Source organism: Liolophura sinensis, chromosome 9 (assembly GCF_032854445.1).
Source record: "Liolophura sinensis isolate JHLJ2023 chromosome 9, CUHK_Ljap_v2, whole genome shotgun sequence".
Classification (NCBI taxonomy): Eukaryota; Metazoa; Mollusca; class Polyplacophora; order Chitonida; family Chitonidae; genus Liolophura; species Liolophura sinensis.
The window spans coordinates 5,688,875-5,711,962 of NC_088303.1; the positions used below are offsets into that span (position 1 = coordinate 5,688,875).

Here is a 23,088-nt window from a genome sequence, read left to right on the forward strand (position 1 = left end):
TCAAAAACACAAATATGGAACACCTGTGATAAGAGGTATTGTTCTTTGTGTCTGCCTACATGTGTAAGCCTCATTTACACTTCATAAGAGTATAATTTCATATGTGTGCTTGTATACACTGTATATATACTGCTAGGTGCATTTACACTTGTATGTTTACTGTTCATGGCTCACATTTATAATATCAGTTTGAGAATAAATTTGTCAGAATCATTGATGGAATGTGCAATGTTGCAGTCTTTGACCAAACAATCCATTTATGTTAAGAGGAATTTGGGCAATCTAGGTTAAGGGATGGCTCATCAAGACTCTGCAAAGGGAGAGGAACAAAATGGTCTTGTCAAGAGAAAGTTGTTACCCAGCTATTATTAACACCACAGAACCAAGTTTAGCAAAACAAGATCTGTTAGGATTGTTTTCTAGGCTTGATGCTAATTGATAACACAAGGCCATGGTTTTGGTATGATCAGTCAGGCACATTACAACCTTATACATTGGACTATAATTCTGTCTCAAATCAGATCATGAGTTTTAAATCCGCTGAATTTCCAAAAAGGGAAGGCCCAACCCTGGATTCAACTTTCTCAAATACCAGATTAAACTGTACACAAGCCATTTCAGACACTAAAGTACTTTTACGCTCCCCACCCCCATGATAGGAAATCTAATTCATACACTGCTAATAAAATACATTCAGTAGCAATAAATAAAAAAAAGATAATTTCAAATTAAAATGAAGATTGTGATACAATTTACAGGTTCGCTTGGATACATAAAAAGTTATACTCCAGTGATGTTCCCAGTAACACCCATGTACAATTGAAGGTCTTTATTATACATTTAACTTACATTATGTGTGGTCAGGTTCTTTTTTGAATTGTGTAATTGCCAAATTTTTCACAGTTCATGTTTTTAGTCCATGTCTTTAATAAGCAGATATCCCACAAGGGCCAATAAAAAAATTAAAGACAACTGGAACGAAAGAGATATTGATGAGTAAATGAGTATACCTTTTACCAGAATGGCAAATTATGTTCATTAGGTGACATTAGTTTGGGCCCACATGTACTTTCAACTTGATACATTTTTCACATCAGGACAAAATCAACAAGCAATCACATGAAACAAGGTAACATTTGTAAATAGAAAAGTAAGAACAAATGTTTCATCCAGAACTCACAACACATGTATGTATGATATATGTCTGGAGAATTTTTTTGCCTTGTTTATTTTGGGTAAAAATGAACATTAAAAATTAGAGCTGAATCCAAATGTTAAGACATCTTTTTAGGAATGCAGTTAAAAACTAAATGTAGTCATCATGTAAGACAAGGAAAGATTAAAACTTATGAATCCAGACATTTTCTAAAATTTATAGAACATATTAAAACTCTTTGTTTTAAAACCAAGTATGAGACATTGGATGGAATGTGAGTAGGAATATATACAGCTCAGCAAAATTGGACCTCAATTAAATCAACCCTGGTCCCTTACAGAAAAAATAACCACATTTGCAACAGCGATGTGCTTTAAAAAAAAAAACATATATGTAATATATATATATATATATATATATACATGAATACAGAGTAATTCAACACATTACACTGAGGAATTGTACACAGAGCATCTTTAACAAGTCTTACAAAAATGAAATATAGAAAAGTCAACATTGCTGTGAGCCTCACCAGGAGAGTTGCAAGCTTCTTGGGAATAGTAAACCATAAAATATAGTTAATTTAAAATTCACATTGGTTATATGCAAGGCTAAATAAGACAACATGAGAACTGTATTATTTTCAGTATCAAAAAGGCAAGATATTGCGTCATTCAAACGCAAACATTGATGTGATAATTTGGCCCGCGCAACACATCTTCATTTAGATATGTATATAGATACATGTATATTTAAAAAAGTTCATCCAACAATACATAAAAAGCACAGATATAAGAATAAATGTAGCATGAAAAGTTCCATGCACAACTGTCAGATACCAAGAGATATATGAATGATTTTTGATACCAAATACAGAACATACAGGCCACTTGCGCAGAGCTCTTGTAGCGTTAGGTGCATGTAACTACCACAGCAAGAATACGTCTCCCCCACTGAGTGCTATTGTAGTTAGAATGCACATACATGTAATGCTACGATGGCTTCATGAAATCAAGACCCGTTGTTGTGCACACCTTACAGCTTTTGGTCCCAAAATTGAATAGACTGGCAGGTCACAGCCTTGCAATACACAGGCACCAACTGAATGTACACAAATGCTTCAGCCCCTAACTGGACTGTCACTGAAAAGATGTTGATGTAAAAATATGTGTAGAAGGGCTAGGGTGACCCACAGAAGTAATTGCTAGAGGCTCAGTAAGGCTGCCTTATCCTTGTTGTTGTTGTTGGACACTGCCTTTGTCGTCTTTGGCGGAGTTTTAATATGTTCGTGCACTTCATCTTCGTCGTCATCCTCTTTTGAGTGCTCGATAACAGTGTCACTTTCTCCAGATTTGGTGGACTTGTGGGAATGGAGCGAGCCTGTGGAATTCTGGGATATGTGCGAAGACTGGGAGTTGCGTCCCACTTTGGCGAGCTGAGAGGCTAGCGTCAGTCTCTGGTTGACTGGTTTGACTGTGATGATGAGGTTAGAGCTGTTGGCCACCATCATGTCTGTCACTTGGTCGAGGGTTTTACCAGACACCTCAATACCATTTACCTCTAGCACCTCATCGTTCACCGCCAGCAAACCTGTGCTCTCAGCCAACCCGCCAGGCACCAGACGTGAAATAAAAATAGCTGGCACTTTCTCCAAGCCATGAGAGGTGACACGAAGACTCGTTCCATCACGAATGTAAAATCCTAAAGGTTTGTCCGACCCGTTTTTCATAAGTTTTACCCTGCGATGTGTCTCTGGCACGATGTCAACATCGATGATAGCAGAAACGCGACGGAAATCTTCTGGCATGCTGATCTGTGGTCGAGGTTTTGGCAGCGGTTCGTTGTGGATCAACTTGCTAATGGGGTTCTTCTTTTTCATGGGTAATGTGCCATAGCCATTGAATTGGAACTCTCCATCATCTACAAAATGCAAAATATGGGTCAGTGATGGAACAAAGAGACAGGCAAATGCTTGGAAAATAATACTAGGGAACTAGAAAACTCTTAGTTTTTAATGAACAACAGGAAACACCTAAATTGTTCAGTAATATACAGTAACTGTTTACCAAGAGATATCTATGCTACATGTGAGCAGAGAGATTACATGTATATACAGGGCAACTCTTTCCACAGAGACAAGCATACACTAAATACAAGTACATGTATATACTAGACCACTGTTTGTGGAAACCCAAGCATGCATCAATAAATGTACATAAAAAGAGACAATACATGCACATGTACACAAAAAGAGACAATATATGTATACATTTATGTTTATCATAGCGATTCATACACTTCCATTCTCATTACCAGTAGCAGGTAGTGTAATAGGCTATTTAAAAAAAACAAAAAAAAAAAACAACAAAGAAATATTCAAGTGCAATTAAACACTGCTGAGGAAAATTTGCTTATGAGGTAAGCTTGGAGTACAGCTTAAAAGTTACGCACATGTATGTGTGTCTAATTATGAATGTAAAAAGGGGGACAACTTGTGTAGTCCAAAATGCAGAATCCATCCGCTTAAACCCAAGTCCACTTTAATACATGCACTTTCATCCAACATTATCCACTTCAGAAATAAACTTTTAAAAAAATCCCAGCATGAACATTCAACAACTTGATACAAGTTAAAGATTACATTAGACACTCAACATAAATCAGCACAATTCATGTGAATGTACATTATGGTGTATAGGGAGGAAAACCAAATAACATGGTTGACAAAACAAAAGAAGATAATCATAAATGACATTAAATTTAGCTCATGACTGAGTTGCACATTTTCCCTGATCTTATTGATCTTGGAAGGGTGTTTTGAAGTTTGTTTGGAAGGTCAGGTGATATCTTAGTTGGGAAATGTAAGTTTCAGCACCCAAAGTAACGTTTATTTCAATTAGCATCTACAAATGCACCTTTTTTTAGCGAAATTTTATACAGAAACACTGTATTATTAAAGGCTTCCTACAAACTACGTCAACCGGAGCTGACAAGGAAATGGCGCTGAGTTCCATAGTTACTGTGAAGTGCTATATATGGATAGGGCTGTTCTCAGCTACAATACATATATACAGCTTATTACACAGATAATTCAGGGACCCATAAAAAAAATCCTCATGAGTACAAATAATGCTTACATGTCTTAACAAGGTACTTTTTATGGTCTACTGTGTTCAGTTTGCCTCAAGTGTGTAGCGTAAATGTCTAGACAGCTCTTGACTGACAAAGTTGATCTGGTCTACACTGTACACGTCAGGGACATGTATCAAGGTAATTGGGAGCAAATAAAATGAAGTACATGTAGAACATTGCACAACACATCATATGATTGCATGCCACTATGCCAAACATGTTTCCTGGAGAAATTAATGTTTAACAGTTTCCATGTCAATGATGTGGTTGTTAAAGCAAGCAGACATAAATATTGATAAAATGTAATATCATGGTGCAATAGATTGCCCAAGTTTTAATATCAAGCTGGTACTCCTCGTGTGGACCCAAAGCATACATACATGTGTATGCACATACATGTATACTGCTGTGCATGTGGTCACCAAACAGGAAGGGGGAGGGGTAGTGGTCATGTGCATGTCTGTACACATGTAATGCCTTTAGATCTAATAACAAAAACAGATGGCAGATTCAGCCACAGGATCGCTACAGAATTCTTGAGCTACATGTACATGTATCTTACAGGTTTAGAATCCATTAAAAAGGCAGATTGTCACAAAAACTGACCACTCTCTTTCTGTGGACACATTTGTATATACACATTGGAGCACTCAATTCAGGTATACTTTAAAAGGCACTTGCACAAAATAAAAATGTCCATGTACATGTTCCACTGGTTGGTGCAAGAATGAGCCAGTAGACAGAGGTATGACAGGCTTCTGACTACAAAATGCATGTATACAATGTATGTGTAAACAGCAGGAGGTATAAACTGAAACAAGAGGAAGGTACAGGAAGGGAGAAAGGTACAAAAACAGAGTAAAATACAGGAACACAGGAATGTACAAGAAAAGAAAACAGTACGGGAAGGGAGAAAGGTACAAGACCAGAGAACACTACAGTAAGGGAAGAAGGTACAGGAACAGAGGTGGAAGGTACAAGATTAGAGGATGGTACATAGCACTTGGAGGAAGGTACAAGATCAGAGGATCGTACACAGCAAGGGAGGAAGGTACAAAAACAGAAGAAGGTATAGGAAGAGGGGAAGATACAAGAAAAGAGGACTGTACTGAAGGGCAGGAAGATACAAGAAAGGAAGAAGGTATAGGAAAGGAAGAAGGTTAGGAGATGAGGGATCAATCTCTTCGCTGTATGACCACACAATGAAAGAGGCCAGAATGCAGACTTGACTGGGCCTGTTTTCATAAGCTGACCATATCCACACAATACTGGCCAAGGTCATTCCTTGCATTATCCCCACATGCCTAACATTCCTGCCTCCCCAAGGGCTGGGATAAACCTCCCCATCTGTTTGTCTAACAGCTGGACCACAAACTGCATCACACAAACAACTTTCCTTCTCTGTTTTTAAACCCCACTCATGACTTCCTCTTTTAGCCAGCCTTACAATTTGAAGGACACTGAGCAAGTCTGTTCAACCAGCACCCACAGTACATGTATTTCCAGTGCCTGTGCACTGATTTCATACTGGGCAAATATAGCTACCCATAATGCTTCACTCCTTATTGTATTTGACATTCAGATTGCTGCAATGATGCATTTTCACATACATACATTGACATGCAATCTACTTGTAACTTCCTTTTATTAAGGTTAAAAATGCCTGAGAATTGTTGATCAGCCAAACCCCAAGGCCCCTGCTTGTCTGTGGGAACAGAGCTGTTAGGTTTGGAGATTTAATCACCTCTAAACAAAGCCTAGGATATTAATTAAGCACTGTTAGCTGCGAGATAGAGTTGCCGATGTCAGGGGCCATACTGTTAGTCTGTTACCCAATATCTCACTTCCCAACAGGGCCATGCATCAACCTGCCAACTAGACTCTTCCTGTCTGATCTGTGTACAGCGACATAATCCAGGTGCAAATTAGCCAGAAATTGACTCTTAACAAACAGAAGATAACAAGTTTTTCCTGTTCATATCAGTGCATCAAAAGTAATCAAGGGTACATAGATAGATCAAATTCTTCCTCTTTCACACAATGCACATACCCATACATGTAATGACTACCCATTTATATGATTTTATAAACATTTAGCACTTTTCACTCCTGAATAAGGAAGACAAGTCATAGGCGCAGTGATAAAAAATAATTTCTGACTTTGATGCTCTACATTTTATTTTACACTTACTGTACTGGGCTTAATAAGATTTTGTCTATGTCAGACTATAAAGGTGCACATTTTGCCTGATTTCTATTGGTCTCAGACTGGTGTTTTGGGCTTTGTTTGGAAGGTGCATGTGTGGTGATATTCTACGGGGAAAAGATTCATGATAAAAACTAATATTTCATGACCTTAATTTACCTTTAAAATGGACATTCTTGCACAAATTTTTAAGGCACGCCCAGAGAGTACAATACACACTGTGCCTGAACAAGGTAACACTTAAATGTAGAGCATATGCCTCGCACTATTCAGGATAGATTGTATCGAAGTACATGTAGCATAAACGTAGATAAATTTGCATAAACACTGCAGCTGGGGGAAGCAAAAGCTTGTGAGAATTTGTTAAAATCTGTTTCCCAAGGTAGAATTTATAATTCACTAATTCGAATACATATATATTAAATGCGTGTATAAACAATTAGGCATGCTTCATTTGAGTACAATTTCTTAAATTTCATTCTAATAGCATGTATGACAATCCCACATGTTTAATAATCAATTTACAGTATGCTGATGTTGGGGTAAATGATTCTATAAATGCAATGCAATCAAATGGGTGCCATACCATCTATTTCCATGAATGCCTGGAAATCGTATCATTTTTCCTCAAAGCTGACTAACAACTGACACAAACACAAGGTTCAAATCCAACGGTTACTACACATAGGTGGGCTGCATCCTTAAGTCAGAAGGGAGGATACTACATGTATGGCACAGTGATGTCCTCAAGGCTCAGCTTGGATTCCTTCATGGTGCTTAAGTGAAATGTAATGTTAATATACAGGTAACTACACAAACCCTTAAGCAAGTCTTTGCCAGTAACATTTACATGCATTATAGGCAGAAATACAACTGGTTCAGATACCTGGTTGCAAACATCGCTAGCTATTTAGAAACAAAATGCATGAGCCATAAAACAAAGTAGGACTAAATCCAAGCAGAGTACAGACATTCTACTGTAAGAAGAATCAGTAATATGCACAGAAGGTACATGTACTGTAGATGTGTAGCACAGAAGGTACATGTACTATAGATGTGTAGCACAGAAGGTACATGTACTATAGATGTGTAGCACAGAAGGTACATGTACTGTAGATGTGTAGCACAGAAGGTACATGTACTACAGATGTGTAGCACAGAAGGTACATGTACTATAGATGTGTAGCACAGAAGGTACATGTACTATAGATGTGTAGCACAGAAGGTACTACAGATGTGTGGTAATACAGCACTGGTCATATCTGTTCATCTATGGAAAGACCTGATGTAATCTAACATGTAACATCATAATACTGTCTAGAATGAATTATGTAAGGAACAGCTCAATACATGCCTGTCCATATCCACATAATGACCTCAACTGAATTCATCAACAACATTTTGTTCATCAATCTCAAAATTCTTTTCTATATGCAGAGCTTAATCCCCACTGAAATTTCTTTCTTTACAAAAACACAGATGGCAAATTTATTTATGAGCACTTATTTATAAAGTGCATCAAACTTACATTGATGTGAAAAATGAAAAACAAAAAATTCAAAACAAAAAATATAAGTGTAAGCAGAAATTCCGTAGAAATGATAAGCAAGACCATTTTTAAATTACATATACTCTTTTTCAGATGCTGCAGCCATACGATGGTCTTTATATGGATCATACATGTACCCACTATGTAACACATGTGATACGAGATTTTCTCCTTTTATCAGACATTCTAAGCTTTGTGGAATTACAAATGTAATGTCTACTAACACACAAACATATGCAAGTACTGTAGAATACTTTCAACCTGAGCTAAAAACAATGCTTGTGATGGAACAATAATCTGTGATGTAATTTTAACTGACACACCAGTGGTCTGTAAAGCTTACATTTATACAATGGAAACATTTGGCTGCATTTTGCTCATATATTTTGACTTTATAGGCTTACATGTACATGTTGATGTTAGTGTTTTCAATGTACATGTACACATGCAGTTAATGACCTAAAATTACTTCCACAACTAAACAGCACATTTCACCTGATTCTGAGAATTCTGTTGTTCTTAGATGGTTGTTTTGATGTCTTATGACTAGACTAGATATCCTACTGGCAAAAATTAGGTTTCACCTTCAAAATATTACCTGATGACAATTTTTACCAGTACCTAGTCAAGTGCAATTTTTGAGACAACATGTTAGGTGATCTATCATCCATGTACATGTATCTATGTTCATCTTGCAAAATTTGAACTAAAAATAAATCCTACAACCACATCAAAGGCCAGACTGACTTAGGACAGGATAGGTTTTTTGTTTGTCTGCAAGGCTAGAGTGGCCATTAACAGCATACATGAAACTCAATTTAACTGATCAACACATAAGAAAACCGACAAATGTAAATCAAAACCATGACTACGTAATCCACAATTCCCACAATATTACTGTAATTCTTCAACTTTTTCACATGTTTGCAAGCTTTTTATTCAAGCATATTCTCAAGACATTATTCTGTGTTGACTGATAAAGTTATACTTTTTGTGAAGTCCTGAAATCTAACCAATGTACTTTTGTCTTCAAAATCAAGTTAAAAATGTGCATAAATTGCACTGAAAGTTGATCTTTCATATGTGAAAAGGTTGATGAACTAGGGTATACTGGTAGATTATCATGTTCATTTGCTGTACTAATTATTACAATAATTCCTGGCCAAATGCTGCTTCTTAATCTGGGTGTAAAAGTGTTACAATAAATATATAGCTTTATGCCAAAATGTGCAACTAACAATCTACTGGTAATCACAAATAATACCAAACTTATAGCATACTTCACCTACTGTAATCGTGAACCTTTTCAACCACTGAAGCACTTTTTTCAATGGAAACTATGCACACAATTATTGAACTGTTGAATTATGAATATGGCACTAAAAATGATTTGTTTGTGTCATTAAAGATGCAAGCTTCATAAAACTGTGCAAACTACTTCTTTCAACCCGCACAGTTCTCTCAGAATGTTTCAAAATATTGGTCACAGAGGCAGTTGAAAAGGTTGAAGAGTTGGGGTATGACATAATAAATCCGCATCAACAGATATGAAATTTTAGGCTTGTATTCAAGTTTCTTTTTTTTTTTTTTTTTTTGGTTCCTTTGCTTGAACTTGCCTTCATTTTCTGTACAAACATTAAGTAACAACTGTTCAGTTTATTTTAGGCGACTTTTGTTCACTGCTAACACAATGTGATGTAATGTAGGGAGAAACAGAAACTTTCGCCTCAAACGTGTGACTTCCACAAACATCCTGCAAGTTATGCCAGGACCACGTGATAACTTTGGTGCGCAGTTTTGTTATCTGAAATTACATGCACGTAAATATACATGTATACCTTAAGCATATAGCTGAATCATGCTCTACTCAACACTACATGTACATTACTACATTTTATATGTAGGGCCAAGGTTAAGGGTGAGAGCATATTGCTCACCCAGTTCTGGCTGACAAGCTTTAGACAATTTGTGCTGTCTAACCAAACCAGCCACAGGCAAAAATGTTCTGTCAACCAGCTCCTAAATGCATAAGGTAAACGGAAGATAGCAGACATACTCAAACAAGAGAATTACATGTACAGTGCATATGCACTGGTCTGTTCTAAGCAATTATTTCTCCTTAATGGTTGATTCAATGATACCACACAAGAACATCTTACTTTCATTTTTCAAATAAATAATGGAGGTCAGTTTAGTGAGTTGAAGAGACTGCAGCACCTGCAGCCGACTGAAAGTTTTATAACCAGCTTTGACAAGTAACTTGACAACCCATCCCTCAGAACTCAACACCAGTTATTTGTCCAATGAATAGAAGACCATCACCTATCAGTCTCTATCTACCCTCTTGTCCTTTAAAAATGATCCTTGGGTCTATTTTACAGGTTTCAATGCCAATAATAGTAAGAAACAGTTCAGTGAAAAAATTTTAAAGTGTTACAAAATATCACTGTTCTAACAATTCATTGAATCACTTTTCATGCTTAGAACATATACTGATGTCATACTTAACAATCTTTTTAGCTGTGTCAGTAGGTGACACATATACTGTGTCTTCCTATGGCAGAGTCCGCTCTGTACATGTGAATATGTATAAATGAAATCAGAGCACCCAGACAGAATATTACCTGTAAATGTACAAGATAAATACATATACATGTATATTGTATGTGTGATAACCAGAATCAATGGGTTATTTTGTTCTTAAACTTGTTTCTAAGATGACTGGACTTCTCCAGTAAGACAGTCCACTAGAGCTCTAACATTCCATTCATTCAGAACATAAAAGCCTTTACTACATGTCTAAGATCAGTACTAAATGGTGGTCAGGATCATATTACAAGTAAGCAGTGAGGCTAAGAGTAGGCTCCATTGTACATTGTGAATTGTACTCAGTGAATGCACTTTTCTTGTAAACAACTTACATTCTTTGATGTTTATACTTGTCCACACAAAAGTCATGTACTAAACTTAAATTACCAAAGTGTGGTGGTTTATTCTGACACACACTCCTGCTTTGCTTCATCCATAAAAGTAAAATACTCTTGAGTTTGATGATTTAACACAAAGCATATAAATAATAAAACAAACACAGCACACAACACCAACCAATGTACATGTATAGCACATGTGCGTACAAGTACATGTAAACAACTCTGACATGTGCACTACACGTTTATGAAACCATAGCAATAACGCTACAGAGAACTTATAGATGGTAGGTTACGTGTAGTAATGTTTACAAAAGATACATGTACATGTAGTCATGTAGTTCACATTGCATGTGTATGTACACACTTCCACGCTCAGCGTGATTTAATGACAAAGGTGACCCCCAGGTATCAAAATACCACTGACACTTTCAGGATGTGGGATAAAAATACAACACAATCCGTTCAATCAACAGGCTTTAAAAATGCAATGCCGATCATAGCCATGAGCAAAATACATAAATGTACTAGTATTACAGTAAATTTCTGAAAGCAGTAATATTAAAATATGTATGAAACAAGGTGGGGTGAGTGTGGTTAAGTGTGTTGACAGCATGGCTCCCCGCTGACAAATCTAATCAGTCAGGCTTTCTTATTTTACCCCTTTACATCGTTTGATTGTATCAATTTTAGCTGATAGGGCCAAGGTACTTATTTTAATATCAGTGTGAAGTTGTTTAGTAGTGACGATGACTAATGCGTTAAAATGTTTTGTGCACTGTATTTATATACAAGCACATATATGTAAACGTATGTACATGCATAGCGGAACTAATAAACAACGACACAGTTTATATATAAGGGAGCAGGCTGAAATGACCAGTATCTGTCAAGCAGTTTATACACAGGGAACAAGCTGAAATGACCAGTGGCTGTCAAGCAGTTTATACACAGGGAACAGGCTGAAATGACCAGTATCTGTCAAGCAGTTTATACACAGGGAACAGGCTGAAATGACCAGTGGCTGTCAAGCAGTTTATACACAGGGAACAAGCTGAAATGACCAGTGGCTGTCAAGCAGTTTATACACAGGGAACAGGCTGAAATGACCAGTATCTGTCAAGCAGTTTATACACAGGGAACAGGCTGAAATGACCAGTGGCTGTCAAGCAGTTTATACACAGGGAACAGTCTGAAATGACCAGTATCTGTCAAGCAGTTTATACACAGGGAACAAGCTAAAATGACCAGTGGCTGTCAAGCAGTTTATACACAGGGAACAGGCTGAAATGACCAGTATCTGTCAAGCAGTTTATACACAGGGAACAAGCTGAAATGACCAGTGGCTGTCAAGCAGTTTATACACAGGGAACAGGCTGAAATGACCAGTGGCTGTCAAGCAGTTTATACACAGGGAACAGGCTGAAATGACCAGTGGCTGTCAAGCAGTTTATACACAGGGAACAGGCTGAAATGACCAGTGGCTGTCAAGCAGTTTATACACAGGGAACAGGCTGAAATGACCAGTGGCTGTCAAGCAGTTTATACACAGGGAACAGGCTGAAATGAACAGTGGCTGTCAAGCAGTTTATACACAGGGAACAGGCTGAAATGACCAGTGGCTGTCAAGCAGTTTGTACACAGGGAACAGGCTGAAATGACCAGTGGCTGTCAAGCAGTTTATACACAGGGAACAGGCTGAAATGACCAGTGGCTGTCAAGCAGTTTATACACAGGGAACAAGCTGAAATGACCAGTGGCTGTCAAGCAGTTTATACACAGGGAACAGGCTGAAATGACCAGTGGCTGTCAAGCAGTTTATACACAGGGAACAGGCTGAAATGACCAGTGGCTGTCAAGCAGTTTATACACAGGGAACAGTCTGAAATGACCAGTGGCTGTCAAGCAGTTTATACACAGGGAACAGGCTGAAATGACCAGTGGCTGTCAAGCAGTATATACACAGGGAACAGGCTGAAATGACCGGTGGCTGTCAAGCAGTTTATACACAGGGAACAAGCTGAAATGACCGATGGCTGTCAAGCAGTTTATACACAGGGAACAGGCTGAAATGACCAGTGGCTGTCAAGCAAACACTTATGTATTACACGTATGATTTCCTCCATGTACAATTACCTACAGTGTATTGCTCTCGTATTACACTACATACATGCACATGTCCATTCAGCCTTACGGAAACGCTTTACTTCAGAAGAAAATTAGACATACAAATATGTGAGTATTAATTGAAGCAACAAAGAAACAGTGTTCTAAATAGTAAGTCAAGTAAAAAGCATAGTTTAGCACACATTTGCAGACGGAATCCTACATGAGGCATGCATCAAGTATGGAGTAAGTCCTCGCATGCATGTCCTATTTTCTGAACGATGAAATATCCGCGGCTACATGCAAGACGTCATGCGTGAAAACCAAGACGTAATCAGGCCAACAAATCTCTCTTCTACTTCAACCAGTGATCTACTTTTAGATGAAATAACTGAACACATTTACCTCACCCTGTATATCATGTTGCCACTCTCCACTAAATACTCATGCATTGTAGTGATGAAGATCGGCATGATCAGTCATATTACTAATTGAAAGTCTGTCAGATAAGTCATACTTATCAGGTACATGTATGTGAATATTCCCACACATGTACCATGTTCAATTTAATACAGAAAAGGGCCATACCTAGAACCTGTTTAGTTCTGGGCACCCAAACTAATAAAGTTGTATTAAAACATGTAAACTGAACACAAATATTATGGTTTACCAACAAAAAGTTTAGTTTCATACAACTTTCATTCATTCATTCACAGAATTAAAAGCTCTCAGAAAGCATCAATTTGAGTTGCACAGTCTAAAAACTTTAACGCACGTTCACAATGTCATACATAATTTTACTGTCATATGATGACCAGGAATCATTAGGTTGTGTACATATATTATCTCTTTGTGGTAGGGCGAGTCCATGACGCCAAAGTACTGAAGTATCATGTCAAAGACACCAGACATGACACCACCCAGTTAAATTATACTGACACTGGGTAAACCAGTCATGTTTCCTTGCTCCTACCTCTCAATGATGAGTGCCAAAGTGAAGCAGCAGAAAATACAGTCTTTTTAGACTTCAATTTTACAGTCTTTACAGGCTTCTCGACTTCAAGGTGGACTTCAAGGTCTAACCATTGGGCCACCAAAGCAAAATGTTAGGCTTGTACAGTGCATTGTAAGTACAGGTACAAGCACCACCAAAACATGAGTACTGTATTCATTAACACTGTCTGCAGGCCTGTAATATACATGTACATACATGCTTGCTGTGCAGTCATTTCAATCACAGCATTATGTATTCACAAATATGTGATATTTGGTTTGGAAGAAAAGGTTAGATAAACAATAAATTCCACTGAAAAAGTGCTTTAAAGGCTCAAAAGGATGAAGATTTACAATATGTACATGTACATGTGAAAGAACATGTATGTATATAAAACTGGAGAAAAAAGTATTGAGTACCACTTATAATAAACAAAGTACAACTTTCAAGGCAAGCATTTAGAGTCGTTCTTTGATGTAGATGTACATGCATGTCACAGATCACAACTCCAAATCCTCCATGCTACTGTAGCAGTGATCCATGCTCATACTCTTTCTTTACTCATTCTTTTTTTGTATCTAACAAATACACAAAAAAAGAAAAGAAAAAAAAAGTGTGCATACCCTGTTATCAGACAGAGCAACCTGTCTAGAGAAGATACCAGGGTCTGAGGCAGTGTTAATTGGTGCAATCTCCGTATACACAGATTAGGGCTGATAAAACCGCCATGGTGGACAGGAACCAGTCAGCCACTTCATTAGGATCTCCACAACCACAATATAAATAGGTGAACAGCTCCAAATGACCTATACCTCAACCTGGGTACTGCACAGGCATAGCCTGTCCCTCATGCAGGGGAACTGCCCTTAGCCCTGCCTTGTTTACAAACCTAATACTTCCAACACTAAGCAGATAGTTAAGTTCATTTGGGTGGTTGCTCTACATGTAGTTCATTACCTATTGGGCTGATTGCGGAGACTTGATAAAGTATTACCTTCAAATCCATGATTTACTACCTAACAAGAGGACTGAAAAGACAATTTGTATCCACGCGTAGGACATGTAGCAGAATAGGATTAAAACAAGACTACAGTTCATAAATCCTTTAATTCTTCACTCATATGATGCAGTCAGCTTAATGGGTGGTGAAAACCTTGTCCTCAGTGCATCATAACTGCCAGGTACCTGACAAATCAGCTTGATGAACAAGTCTGATATCAAGCCAACTTACATGTATATGTACACAAGTAACGGCACAAAACAGCATGTGCATATGAAATTTAGTAGTAGTGACTTACAATTAAATCTCTCTACTTCCAATTAGAAAGTCCTATTAGCACAATGTAGACATCATTATTCTGCAGTGATGATCTTGATCAAATCTCTTCCCAAATCAATGACCTGTACATGGACAGACACCTGCAGGGATTAACCATGGCTCATTTTCTCAGGAGACATTTTATACCTCTCTGAAAGTTCACGCACAAAGATCAAAGGAAAATCCTGTATCAGAAATCTGAGAAACTTTCCATAGCAGTGCACAAAATCAATACATACAGACAGATGTATAATACATGTATGTCTGAATCTGCTAACTACAAACATGTACGCCGATAACCGTGCCAGTTAAATGTATAACAATATTACTATTATATATATATATATATATATATATATATATATATATATATATATACACACACGTCATGTACCGTCATGTATCAGTGTTACCTCACATAAAACAAAATGTTGTTCAAGAACCTATATTTCTAATGTCCTATATTTTCCAACACTCTGAAGCGCCATTTGCACTAAGTATTTTTGTGGGACTTTTTTGTGGCCTTAACTGGTTTATTGCAAACACATAATGGAATATGACATAACAATGAAAGACAATGCACTTTCAAAGACTGTCCAAAACAATCTCTTTTTCATGGACTTTCAAGATGCTGACACCTTCTGAACAAAATGGGACCAGTGGGGACCCTGTTGTATTGTAGAGAATGGTCTATAACCGCAAAAATAATGATGTTGTTGAAGCAAACATATATTATGCACTTAAGGACACATACATGTACTTCATATGCACCCAGTCCATGTGATACATGTGGGATGACAGACTAAAATTTTTATTGAAGTACCAGTACATGTACACATGCATTAAATGGCATTAAGCCCATTCCAGTTGCACACCCACTGAATCAGAAATTTAAAGAATGTAAACAAACACTTAGTAATTGTTTTGAGAATGAATACTTTGATCTTAGCTGTGTGAATTTCAGTGACCAACAGGTTTGGACAATTACCTGTCACAACAAGCACGTATTCAGACTGCTACACTTGACTAGACACCCACTGCACATGTGCAAATGAAGGAATAATTTATTTATTTGTTTGGTGTTTTGCGCCATACCCAAGAATATTTCACTTATATGACGGCGGCCAGCATTATGCTGGGAGGAAATCGGGCAGAGCCCAGCGAAAACCCACAACCATCCACAGGTTGCTGTCAGACCTTCCCACTTACGGCTAGAGAAAGCCAGCATGAGCTGGACTTCAACTCACAGCGACCGCATTGGTGAGCTAGCAAGCTAACCACTTGAGCGACGGAGGCCCCTTGATTCAAAGAAGGGGCTGGTTGTAAACCTGTACACAGTGGATGATAAATAGAGGAAACCAATTCGTACAATGTAAGGCGGGGCTGTCAAATGACGCCACGTTAAAGGCAAACTAAACGAAGTAAAGATTTTGTGATAATATGTTAAACTGTTGCGCTGTTTTCTATGGGCTATTTTAAACCCATAGTTTAAATTCACCACTGGTATCATACTAACTGTTATATTTAATGAAACATAAATGAAAGAAACTACTAATAGCATGGTGTGCATCTTTGTACATGAACATCTGCTGAGAGTCTGAAATTCACTACAGACAATCGCTTCCAGACGTTTCAAGTGTTTAAATGTACATGTGCATGTAGGAAAAAGGCTATAACTGCAATTCTGACCAGTGTTGATTTTCAGGCATTCAAGTACAGGTATACACAAGCAAATACACCGGTTGGGTCTATAGTTAGGCCATGATCAGTTGGTTATAAATGCGTTTCAACTCTTCTGCAGACTTAACCTGTGTTTCCACAGACTTGCGATTGCTATTCTTTGACACATTCATTAAATTGTTACCATGGCCCATGCATTTCCATGTGCCTGTATGGTGCTATTTCTCCACAAATCTACCAGCAATAAATCCTCGTCCGATGCACTAAAAATGGGACATTTCCATGTGTTAATGCATGCATTAAACATTGTTGGTGGAAATATTCCAGTGCATTTATATAATTCCTATTTGGACAAGTAACTGCAGATTGAACTGCATGTCCATGGAAACACAGTATTAGGATTGTGTGTTTTTGAACTCCATACCTTTCTCATGTAAACATTTTTCCAGACAAAAGTACACTTGTTACCCATGTCAAAAATTTCCCAACACTTCAATATTGACATGATTTTTAGAGCTTCTTGAATTAGACTTTCACCATTAGGATACTAGAGCTTGTGTGTAAATTTACGCCCATTTATGATGCCTCTTGGTATGGCCACACAAGCATAGGTAAGTGCCTAAGTTCAGGTCATTGACAGGAAATGGGTGAGCAACTATGCCATGTGATTGTGGGTTAGCTCCTAACAGACTGGTGTCTAGTTACCACTACATCCTCCTGCCAAGGTGTGACCAGGTCACCCCAATCACAATAGCCTATCAATTATTCAACTGACACCCACAGAGATTACTATCACTGGATGACTAATACACAGGTTTCCAGCTTACAAACAGACACAAACTCACCCTAAACATCACATACTGGAATTAATTCTTCTTTATACTCCAATATGTAAGTGCATGTTGTGAAATTGTTACCTGCAGATAGTACTCCTTACAGCCATTACACTGTAGACTAGAACCTCCATAATTTCATTCTGTTGCTGGAGGAACATCTGCATCATACAGATGAACCAACAGATCATATACTACAACATACAACCTGTAGTCTAGTGCTGCACCTGTAGTTGGCAACCAACAATACTGTATAAATATCATTCATCACCCATGAATTACATAGTCACGGATAACTTGGGTTGGCCTAAAGTCTGGAGTGATAAATCAGACCAGACCTGAGAGTAGTTGGTTATGCATATAAAGTCGCCTTAAAACAGATACTACTGTCTGAACATCTATCAATGCAACACAGTCAAATAGTGCACTTCTCTCCAGAAAAATACAGTATGTTGCAATTCAGCTTACTTTCAGGCCTATTTCTTGGACTGACTAAAGTAAACATGGAACCTAACAATTCATCTCTCAGGATATTAACACAAACCTAAGAGCAGAACATCTAACATGTATGAAATACAGTACATATGCAAGTCAACTACTTAAATATTACATACCCTAATTCTTAAACCTGTTCAACCACCCCTGCAACCATTATTTACAGGAGTATGGGGTTTTACAGAAATAATTTTCTGTCTCTCAGGACAGCAACTAGACTTCCTCTGTCCAATTCATCAACAGGTGCTTGCCAAGACTATACAGCTTGGTATTTTACTGCCACCCACCCAGTTAAACAGTCACCACACCCTAACAGCTCTTCCCACTGATGGCACCAGTACTCACTCCCATGTGTTTACTTAACCTCACCACCCCATCCCAGCCTGACAGCCCGATGACCAGCAGGAGATAGCCCCTTAGGTCAGCCTGGTCATGTAAGACACTGGGATGGGCAGGGGTTAAAACCAGCACAATATCAAGTCAGATCAGGACCAGGTCATGCTTGAATGACCATCCTTATGTACAGCATGTACATGAATACATATCAAGGATTTATGTAGGTATATAATATATATATATGTAGTCACAAGTCCATTTTCACAGGTTATGAGCATGTATAACATGGCTGAACTGCATGCACATACACATAAATCATGAAAATTGACACATAAGCTCATGTACAGTGCTTTGTAACTTGAAATGCACAATTTGAAAGAGCTTCAGGAAGATTAAGGTATCCGTACACCAATGTATCAGCCGATGATTGTCCTAGTTTAGTTGGCACTAGTACTTAAAATGCCACCACCAAAGTTGGTGACAGACCCAAAACGAGCCATCACATTTGCGTGTGAACCCAATGACCACATCTACTAGCCACTGTACACTGCATGAGAGAACATGCACAGCAGAAAAGTACACAGGAGAATTCTGAGATGTAACTATTTTACACTTTTGTTTTTACTTTGTTCAGTTTAAAATTACATGCGTATGTGTTAAAATTAATTATTGTAATTAATGAAGAGTTCTTTGATGCTGCAAAGGTTGGGGCTAAATTGTATGTAAGTATGTGTAAATGCCTTTACACATAATGTTAAATTTGTCATATAAACATATGTAATATAACAGGCTTATCTAGATCTATACTTTTCCTGTGCATGAACTAAAATAAGTGGAGTCAGTCATGCGCCAAAGCATGTCACTTACAATGAATGTGTGTAATATATTACATGTACATCTGCACATTGGAGAGGCTGTCTTTTTAGAAACAATAGACTCCGTACATTCTACACAGATGACCCAAAAATACTTTTCTGAACATGACCTTTACAACGTTGTATATACCACACCATATTGTTTTTACTCTATTAGCCTGTAAGGACTATAAAGTACTCCACAAGGTGACTTACAAGATCTTTAACTTCACATTTCACCATAGTCAGAAAATTTATTGTTCTATGTAAACAAAGATAATGTGTAGGGGAATGCAGGGGAGTGAGGGCTATATGTATCCAGCAATTTGTCCACTGAGCTATTTATCGTGTAAGGCGGTGTTAGGTATATATAAATGTGTAAGGGAAAGTTTGCAACGATATACACATGTACAAAACACTGGTAAAATAACATACTGGCAGCCATTTCTGTGACAAAATTGTACCAACTGAGTTAACACTTCTCCTATCCTAGGAGAAAAGCCTGGTAAATGTGAGGACAAACATGTACATGTACAGTCCTGGTAATGCTGTACATGTAGCTTGGCGCTCTGCCAAAGTGTTGACTGAGCTATGGGCAAAAACACAACAGAACAAACTTAGCATATCATGTAACATTATCCTACTGAATGACAACATCATGGGTGTACACATACATGCATATCAGATTTGCACAGGTCATTCAATCCCCTATCGATCTATTTATTTATTTCATTATAATTTACCTCAATGAAATCAAGAAATTTTAACTTAAGACCTTGGCAATGAGGGTTCCTTCATTCTAAATATTTTAAATCGTATGGCTATTAGACTTACAGGATGTTGCAATCTATGTAGGGTCTAACTAAACATTTACATAGAGAAAAAAAAGGATTTGTTTTTTCACACTCCAATGATCAAGCTATCATGCTACAGTGTTTCACAGTATTTGGTATATTATTTTCTGTACAAGGCTACAAATCTTGAAATTTGTGCACTGCTAGTTTGTCAAGTTCAAAAAACCTTGAGAGCTACATGTTGAATCAGACTTACCTTTTCGTAGCACCATTAGCCTAAGTAAGGGCTGTGCCATTGACAAGGCCTTTTTCAGGTTATCGTCATTGTTAATAGGTAAAGGATCCCCATGAATTGGATCGGTATAAGTGATGACAAAGGGAATCTGCTGTAGTCGGTGCAATGTTTCCACAAGCGTACAGAACTCATCATACTTGTTCACTTTGGCTTTGTCAGCAGAAAAACGACGAAACTCTGCGTAAAACTGTCAACAGAAAAGAGGACAATAAATATATACATGTATATTTGATAATAAGGATAGCGAAAACAATACAAAAGCGAGGGGTTGAATGAAGCAGGCATATTCAGAAGATGATGGTTCTAAAACTGTAATTATTCTTATGAGTGGATAATTTTTATTTGATTTATTGATTGGTGTTTTACGCCATAATCAAGAATATCTCACTTATATGACAACAACCAGCATTATGGTGGGACGAAACCAGGCAGAACCCGTTGAGAAATCCACGACCATCTGCCTGTTGCTGGCAGACTTTCCCACGTACGGCCGAAGAGGAAGCCAACATGAGCTGGATGTGAGCTCACAGTGATCGCATTGGTGAGATGCTGCTCGTCATTACGCTGCGCTACAGCGCTAACCAACTAAGCCACAGAGGCCCCTACCTATGAGTGGATAATGGCACTCATCTTGTACATGGTAAACCTCTTCATTTAACACCATAGTCAAAGAAGCCATACTTGGATTCAAACACAAATTGATACCGCTGTACTGATCATGGTTCTGACGGTCGGAGCTAGTCATCACTTTACCCCTCTGAGCCAGTAAGAGACGTGAAATTTTAGAGTACAGCAAAAAGTGGATGCTGATACCTAAATGGAAGTGCATATCTTTGTGTTCATCAACAAGAATCAGCTGAATGTACATGCATACAAAATTTAGTGCTCAGGTTGAAATACAGACATATAGGAACCAAAAGTCCTCAATTTCTGATTTAGAGATTAAATTTCTGTGTAAGATCCTAAATAATTGGATGAATCCAACTATACTGTGTATACTGTGTATAACAAGTGGCCAAACTTGAAATGAACTAGATGAATGGCTCCTCAATTCAAAGAAATATTTCAATCCCTGCATTGAGTGCACAAAAAAGTTATATCATGCTTAACATGGTTTATCTAAGCTTTACACATAACCATGTTGAGTTAAGGGAATGGCTTGTATTGTATAAACTAACCTACATCTGTACCTCCACAACTAAGTGTGCAATTAAAAGGGCCACTCCCACAAAGAGATTGGTCATGTACACCTCACACAGAAATCCGCCAAATCAGGTGTAGACACATTTTTTTTTTTTTTGGTGTATGCATATTATTGTACATGCCACTGAAAACTTATCTTTGATTTATACTGCAATGTTCCCAGTTCACAACATTAACCCCATAACAATATGTAAATCACAGCCTTGAACTGATTGTGAGCCATTCAACAGGTGCTGGTAGTGCTGATACTATCACCTTAGGAAAAGGTCGTATTATTTGCCTTTCACCAAAAATTACAATCAGAAATCTTTTGACCTCAAAATGACATGCTGTGTTAATGTCAGTACTTTGCACATGATGACAAATGTAGGTCTATACATATCAAAATCACTAGTCTACATGGAGTCAGTTAAATTGAACAAACTGAATGTTAGAGTCAAACAATATCACATCATCTAATCATGACAGTATTGTGAAGTTAAAAGGTGGAGAATTTCCTTCAAATACCCAAATGTCAGAAGAAGAAAAAACAACACTTGAACGTATGTAGGCCTATGTGAATTTGATTTTAAACATTTCAAAGTCAGTGACTTATTGATGATAAAATTACCAATAAGCAATCACTGTCTAGCGTGAACTAAAACTGTATCCGTGGCAAGAAAATACAAAAACGCTAAACACCACAGGGATCCAGTGCACTTTCATTTCCCTGATTTGTGGTTAAAACAGAGACAGTCCCATCCACTTGGCTTGTGACTTGTAGTGTGACTCCACTGTCTTCACTGGTCTTGACTCAGTAAGTTCGGCGCGTGAACCCCCATCAGCTGACACACCTATTCTTTTCCCGTAATCGCCTCTCTTACCTTGCTTTTAACTTCTATGAGGTTCTGCGACAGTCTCGGCGGTTGTTTAGCGTTTCTAGACATCGTAAACCCAACACAGCCCTTCGCATAGGGCGAAAATTCTTTCCAAATTCTTTCAAGACTCCGAGTAAATAGCTTACAGATGAGTTACCGTACGAAACCGACAAGTGAATAACAGCTTTCTCTGACGTCATGGACCTAGGCGTTGTAAACTCGAGCAGAGGTTCAGTCTAAATAGACTGGCAAAATAGAAGTATTTTAGGCAAATAATCGCACAAGAATATTATAATATAATAATTTTCTGTTACACTAGGGTTGTTTTGAATGTAAACATGCCGAAAAGAGTG

At 37.8% G+C, this 23,088-nt stretch overlaps 1 protein-coding gene across 1 annotated transcript; it reads right to left on the bottom strand.

The window, feature by feature from the left end:
- Positions 1-1,613: 1,613 nt before the first annotated feature.
- On the bottom strand, positions 1,614-22,889 carry LOC135475308 (partitioning defective 6 homolog beta-like). The gene is made up of 3 exons (XM_064755154.1): positions 22,742-22,889; positions 20,637-20,862; positions 1,614-3,076 (listed from the first exon to the last, which is right to left on the bottom strand). Exons 1-3 carry the CDS (start codon positions 22,802-22,804, stop codon positions 2,361-2,363), a joined length of 1,005 nt encoding a protein of 334 aa, XP_064611224.1. The 5' UTR covers positions 22,805-22,889; the 3' UTR covers positions 1,614-2,360.
- Positions 22,890-23,088: the final 199 nt, after the last annotated feature.